At 41.2% G+C, this 7949-nt stretch overlaps 1 protein-coding gene across 1 annotated transcript; it reads left to right on the top strand.

Annotated features, from left to right (window-relative positions):
• The first annotated feature begins 235 nt into the window (after positions 1-235).
• LOC120766806 (phosphate-regulating neutral endopeptidase PHEX-like) lies at positions 236-2263 on the top strand. Its single transcript, XM_040092512.1, has one exon. The coding sequence runs from the start codon at positions 242-244 to the stop codon at positions 2261-2263; it is 2022 nt and encodes a 673-aa protein (XP_039948446.1). The 5' UTR covers positions 236-241.
• Positions 2264-7949: the final 5686 nt, after the last annotated feature.

The following is a 7949-nucleotide window of genomic DNA, read 5'->3' as shown; positions in this document are numbered from 1 at the left end:
CCAAATAGAATAGTAAACAAAACAAAACACTGATAAGAAATCTATGTATATTATGTATTATATTCCGATACATACATATGTATGTACATATGCCAGCATGCTTGTATGAAATGCTACGCAATCGCTCAGACCACGCATCGCCACTCCACAGTTTAGTCAAGCTCAAAACTTTTCCGCGTCAACAACAACCGTATAATAGTTCCAAAAGGCTGCGTCATAGCATAATAGTTCGAAATCAAAAATGTGGAAAATTTATAAACCGTTATTGGTTTTACTACTGCTGCAAGCTGCTCAGAAGCACACCGCCGCAAAGCCTACAGTGCCGCAATACAACAATGCCACACTGCAACTCTCGCGGGGCATACAAATGTCGGCATATATGAATGGAAATGCAAATCCGTGCGACAACTTCTACAACTGGGCCTGTGGACGATGGGCGTTTAATCATCCCGCGTCGACAGGGAGGAACAAAACCTCATTTGTTGGGCTACTAGAGGATTTGTATGTTAGCAAATGTGCCGCAGCGCTGCAGGAGCCTAACAGTGAGAGCAGCAATAATAACGGTGCAACTGCGACTGATACATACCTGAACAATTTACTGAAGGCGGTCTTTGACTCATGCCGTGATACGCAGACCATTAAGACCGTGGGTTATGCGCCTATTTGGGATGCACTTAATTTTCAACTCGGTTGGCCGCTCATAACCGACAATGATTGGTTCGAAGACGAGTACGATTGGCTCAAACTTGTGGTGTTGGCAAAGCGTAAATTTAATGTGGACGTTTTTATAGCGTTCGACGTAGTGACGGATCTGCAGCACGCGGACAAAAGCCGCATACAACTAGGCGCGCCTGCTTTAGAGTTGGAGAAACACACCAACTATGCGCGCTACGTACAAAATAAGCTGCAGCAATTCTTTCCCGAGATGAGTAACGCTTGGGCGCAAGAGCTCGCCTCGCAGGTGCAGCAAGTGGAAGAACAGTTGGGCAAAGCATTGCAGAATGTGACACAGGAAACGACGCCACTCGAGCGCTATGTGGCTGAATTGAAGGCCTCCTACGGCAGTTTTGTGGATCTCAGCCGCTATCTGCAGCTGATGTTCGATCGCCCGATTAACGAGAAGATTTACGAAATGCCGAAGGGATATTTCAAAAATCTTGTCGATATCATTAGACTCACACCGAAACTGACGCTAGCCAATTACACGCTGTGGAAGGTTTTGGACCGCTTCGACTTGGGTGGCAGCAAAGAGTTTTGTGTGCACAAATTGATCGACTTTTTCCCACACGAAATGGAGTATTTCTACAACCGCAATTACGAAGATACCGAACTATTCCAAGAACTGCAGACAATGTTCCACACTATCAAATATAACCTAAATAGCGAGTTGCAAACTTCGCCGCGCTTTAGTTGGATATCACCAAAAACATTGCAGAACTTACGCGAGAAACTGCGAGCAATGCGCATAGAGGTCTTGCAACCGCAGGAGCATATCGGTTTCTTTCAAGGTGGCATCAAGCCCGCCAACATGTATCCCGATCAATACTACAATAATATCATCAATTTGCTGGAGTGGCAAAATGAAAAGCAGTTACTCAAGCTGCATCAGGCCGCCGCGCTACTGCATGTACCGCAAAATAGCCCATCTTATACGCTAAAGTTGCTGCCCACTTACAACACACAAACGAATATCATACAATTCCCAGTGGTCTTCCTACAGCCACGCTTCTTCTGGGATACCTCGTATCCGACATCCATAAAGTATGGCACTTTCGGTTTCGTTTTGGCGCAACAAATTGTACGCGGCCTGAGTGAGAACGACAGCGAAGCTGGTCAACAGAAAGTGTGGGATATTGCCTCCGAATTGACCTTCGTCAAACGTTCCAGCTGTTTTGCTGATCAGCCGTATTATTCAGCGAAAGAGTTTAAAGGCAAAAGTGTGAACGATCGCGAACGCCTGAAGAAGGCCTTTATAGATAATGGTGGTCTTTCTTTAGCTTATCGCTTATATGAGAAATGGACGCAAGGTAAAAGTGAGCAAGACATCAGCGTCTTACCACGTTTGCCAAATAAACATAGACAGCAGTTCTTCCTCGCCTATGCGCAGCTCTTCTGCGCCGATTATGCCGACGAAGTGCTCCAGTTTGTGGACTTGCCAGAAGCCTTGCGTTTAAACGGTGCTGTAGCGAACTTAAATGAGTTTGGAAATGCATTTGAATGTGGAGTGGAACATACGATAAAGGACAAGTGCGTTATATTTTAGTTAGAGCATAATAAACATTTTATTGTAAGTTGTTAGAATTATTGTCTAAGTAAGTACTGTACAAATAAAGTGACGTAGATGATGAAGAAATTATAGTTCATGGTTTGAACAACGTAACTGATTCTACATGTCCTGCCAGAGTTAGTGTACCGAAAGACAGTTATAATAGAGAGTTAATTTATGCTTCTGAGGTCAACTCTTGCAGATTTTAACGTTTTAGGTTGGTCGATTTACTACCAAGATCGTGCGATATCACACAACTAGACTTTTTCCTGTGGTGCTATGTAAAGTCTAAAGTCTACGCGGACAATCCCGCTTCGATTCAGGCCTCGGAGCTATACCTTACGCTTGTCATGTGTCACGTGTGTGGGATAAACTGATTTAATCATCCATATTTCAATGTGAAATCAGCACTTAAAGAGAGAAATAGATATCGAGATTTTTTTATTTATTTCAAATATATACACTCTGTGATAAAACTGTTCCAATTACGTACTTTTTTCATTTTTCTGCTGTGAATTTCATATATTCACAATTTCAACGATTAATATGTATAAGTACAAATGAATTTTATTTCTTTAAATTAATGATAATGAATGAAATAAATGACTCTTGAGCTATTTTTGTACCAAATCGGAATGGTTCGAAATATATGTGTGTAATTCACATATTTAAGTGTGTCACAAGAGTCGATTAGAACTGTCGAGATAACCGCTTGACCTCACTCACTATGCCAACGTGACTGAGCAACCAAGTAAATGTTTTTTATTATTGTTGCTTTTTGTGTGAAGAAGTGCGTCGGAGCAAACAAAGCATGGCAACCACAAGCTATTTTCATTCATATGTATACCCTTTGAGCAGAAAAAGAGCAAAAAGTTCATACACATTCATAAGTTTGTGTGAGTGTATGTATAGTTATTTACAGTTTGAGCAACAAGCAAGTAAACAAACGTCTAAAGAGTTGACAGCAGGCGGCAGATAGTAGCCAGCAGCCGACAGTGGGGCAACAAGCGGAAGACACAATAAATGACCCAGACATAGATGAGGACCAATTAATAACAGTGCATGGGAGGGCAGCGTGGTGAAACATATGTATATCTATGAGTATGTGGGTGCGTGATACTGTGTGTCGGCTAGCAATCAATGCGTTGGTAAGCTGAACAACCAATTGATACACATTATGGTGAATGTTTGAAGCTCAAGCCGATTAGGGCGGCGACAAGCAGCTGCCAGACAAGCAAACAAAGCCACAATATTTTTGCACAGCTGAGTGCGTGGGTACGCAATCGATGAGAACAGTAGATACTCGTTAGGGTGGTCCTTAAAGTATTTTCACGAATCGTTTGCCATCTCAATTATTCAAACGTTATTATTTAAGTATAGCGTATATCATCGCTAAAATTTGTCCTATAAATCATACTAAACATAAAAAACTCAGAAACTAACAATGAATAGCCGATAGATGTCGCTGGTATCAAAAGTTTTATCTTTGAATCGGTTCGTTGTATATTCAACGCATATAATGGCATGAACGAAAATTATGAAGACAAAGTAGAAAACAACGGTCTTCACACTAATATTTTTCCTGATACAAAGATGTTTGCTTTTGAATTTTCGGTAGGCTCTTGTCCAAAGCAGGCATTAGCATTAGGGTTGGCGAAATTCCACAGTTTTTAGAATATTTTCCGAGAAGAACACCACTAACGATTAAAGCATTCACATAGTATCAAGTATTGTTGAATGCCAAGCTACTAGGATTCCGGAGGAACCAAACTAATCTAAAGCGACTCAAATGTACGGAATAATTTGGAACTAAAAAAATACGATAATCAATGGTCACAATACGATATCAAATATGGAGCCTAGTAATCGCAAGCTATTCCGAAATTTCCTTTGAAAGGGCCTACAATGTAGTGCGTAAAGAAATGGGTCTACTATACCAGTTTATATATTGACAACTGACAGACTAAGATGATTTTACCCTAAGCAGGGTATATTAAGTTTACCACGAAGTTTGTAGTACTCAGAAGGAAACGTTGCCGACCCTATTTAGTATATAAGTTCAAGTGATAAGCGTGAGCTGAGACGATCGAGCCTTGTCGGCATTTTGATAAAATCTGATCATCGGAAGATATTTTAACCCTTATTTTGGGTTATAATCATTTAGAACTATATCATACTGATATTTGTAACACATACAAATATGTTATCATGAAATCGTATATGTGATAACGATGATTCCGTTGAACTAAAGTTATAAAAGCAGAGACTACTGAACTATTGAACACTTAAGTTAAAACTTTTGTACCCGAAATGATATTTCAAAATATCAAAAATAATATTATTTAAATTTTGAACAATGATAGATTTAAAATGAGAATGGAGTTAAAGGAAAGGAAAAATTATTCTTCCTACCAAAATGAGCCACCCTAATATATAAACATATAATACATAGTACTTCTATGAACTATATGAGACACTACTGCTTTGCATAACAGTTGTTTTTGCTGCATTTTATAGACTGTCCAACTGACCGCCTGTCGAACAAACGAGCGACTAAAGTGATGATATGTTTGCTGATGTTGTAACCCAAGGCTATCATTACCACATTAAGCACACACCCGCTTGCATGCTTAAAGACGCATTGACACGAGCTGGAAGCAAACATACGCATTTATTTGGATACACAAATGCAAGGATACTTGGTCTGCGTCTCGGGAACTTCATTAGCAGCTGAAGTTGTTTGCACAGGGTTCTTGCTGCAGCGCTTGTTAACGCAGCCGCCACCACCAGCTTCCCACTGTCCCCCACAACGACATACATATATACAAACAAACACACATAAGCATATCCCTCCCCTCTACACCATTGGTCTGTTTCAAGCCTCTCTACATTGTCGTTAGGAGCTGCCTTCTATTATTGCATTAACTTTTCACCGAAGGCGAAAGTGACCAGAAGGGTTAGTGTATGAGGTTTTTTCGTTGGCTTAAAAAGCAGTTGGGCAATAGGAATGGAGCTCGTGGCAAAATTAGATCTGCCGCTCGTTGAGCAGCCACTAACTCGGTACCTGCGAGAGCATGTGCACTTGCGTCACGTCACAGCAGCAAAGTATCAAAGCAGAAAATCAACAGCCTTGTTTCGGAACAGGATAAAAAGCTATTAACTTCGTATTTGTTCGCTTGGCACTACTAGAGACTGACCTCGGCGGTTGGCTGCTTGGTTGGTGCGACGTGTGTGTCCTGTTGGGCTTGAGACCAAACAATCTAATTGTATGCAAAAGTAATTATCATACTTCCTCTGTTCTGCCATTTCCAATTTCTCTTCATTTCCTCAGTTGGCTACCCGAACCACATATGATGGCTTGAAGTGACACAATCAGTTAAGGGTGTGAGGGATATAGGTAATAGGCTTGCTGTCGGCATACGTGTATGTAGTGGTACGTGCTACACCAGTGTTCGACCAGCCGCTTGGCGGAAATAATTCCGGGCACAACATGGAGTACATATAGTACATACAATTGCAATTAACACATTCGAGTATAAAGAGAACCCCAAAACTTATTAGTACATAAACGACACCTTAGACTTCAATAATGGATTGGAAATGATTCTGCAGTGAGTTTACATACAGTTACCGTTTTTAAATGTGTCTGCATATGCGGTTAGTATACCAATGTGGCCGACCCTTCTGTGGCAGCCGGCAGATGCAGGCAGACAGAAGGAAGGCGAAAAGTTTCGAGATGAAGCCATGGAGAGTTGTTGAAGCTATTAGACAAGAGTAACCAAGGAGTTGTTATCTTATTCACGACTTAGAACCGGACAAAGTTGCATAAAATGATGTCTGAAATAGGCCGAACCGAAGTTCTCAAAATTTTTAATCGAGCCACGCCAGCTCGAACACAATCGTCTCAAGTTTCCATGAGTCAATAGTGAACCATAGTTCTCAGATCTTCCTCACTATCGGTGTCAAACTCTAAGAGTTAGTTAACAACAAACGTACGATCCAATTCGAATTGATTGCGATGATAGCCAGACAGTCGAAGCTCCGAGTGTGAAGCAACCATATTACTGGATCTCATAGGGCTCATTAACTTTAAGAACACAAAAATGCACAAGAATTTGTAGAAACAATCGTTACTTTACATTATGCACTATATTAGTACCTCCTCGAAAGAAACAGTAATACATATAACCGTTAAGCTGTCCCACAACATTACGACATTCCGTCCAGACTGAAGACTTCAGCAAGTAGCGCATTTTCGTAGTCAACTGGCAGTGGCTCATAAATCTACCAACCGTCTTAAGGTGGGTGGTTTGGCAGTCTCCATTATCGGCCGGCTAGTTGACCGAAAGTGATGAGTATCGAAATCAATGATGATAGCTTATTGAAAGCTTTACGAACCACGAACCGAATGTAATCGACAGGACTGTGCAAGCGAACCATTGCGGAAGAGCATAAGTGGTAGACAACGGCAAAAGGAAGAGCGAAGCATAGAGTAGAGCAGAGCAGTTTATGGCCCAAGGTTGCTGAGATTTAAAGGCAGCTCACAAAATGGCTAAGTGTTCCGCCATTGACGACAAGTGACCAACAGCAGTGGTGTATATATAATAGTCCATTCTTTTTATGCAGTCGATGAAGTCGACGACGACAAAACACTTGATGTCGACGCCACAGACAACTTAAGATGAACATTAGTTTACGCTGATGGCTTTTGCGTGACCAAAATTCCAAACAAACGCAGTGGAATGGTGGGCGAAATGTGTGGGCGGTGGACCAAAGCCGAAAGCCTTGCAGCACACAGGCGAGTTTACGCTTGGTATTCGCCGAAGCAAGCGCAAGGTGGGGCAATTGAGTAAGCTGTTTTCGTGCCGATACCTAATATATACGACTATAAATTTGTTGGATAAGACAATTGAGGTGCACAGGTACCACGGTGAAGGTTATGCCGTCGGTGAGACTGCAAAGGCAACGTGGCGCTTTCGTGGGTATACGGCAGATAGACGAAAGTATTTTTATTATTTCTGTAGAATTTTTTGGTTGGATTTTCGGTGAGAATGCAATAAAAATAAATTAATATGTGTATGGAAGGTGAAAATAAAGGAAGACAACAGGAAGTAAGTGGTCTTATTGCAGGAGTATATAACGGTACATAGAGTTCGGCGAGAGTTATATTACGTGCCTGCTTTGAATAAGTTCATCCGACAGACGCGCACACACTGAATGGAGTATAGAACAGAGATAAACAAAATGAAGATAAAGTGCATTTTCAAATGACACCCCCTACCTCCGGCGGCGCGATGTTCGGCGACATGTGCAGATTTGGCGTGCTGCATTTGAATGAGCTAAACTGTCAGAGCAGTGACGTCGTTGATGGATCGGAGTGTGTGGGTGGGTTAAACCATATCTAGATTTGCGGCATATTTAGTGAGTGCCACCATTATATGCATATGCTGATAGATGTGTATACCAATATGTAGTTACAGCATATGCATATTATACATTTTTGCATGTCGCTGACATTGTGGTACATTTCTGTCACAATGACAACTGCGGTTTTAATGTCAATTTGCATTTTCCAGGATATAGTAATGGAAAAAATTCAAATCTTTACCTGAAATTTATATGCATTGTATGCAAGTATAATGCATATATATTTTAATGCTCTTGCAACCAGTTTCCACGGAGT

Source organism: Bactrocera tryoni, chromosome 1, assembly GCF_016617805.1.
Source record: "Bactrocera tryoni isolate S06 chromosome 1, CSIRO_BtryS06_freeze2, whole genome shotgun sequence".
Lineage (NCBI taxonomy): Eukaryota > Metazoa > Arthropoda > Insecta > Diptera > Tephritidae > Bactrocera > Bactrocera tryoni.
Note: the sequence above shows the minus strand (reverse complement) of the source record. Positions and strands in the feature narration are given on the sequence as shown.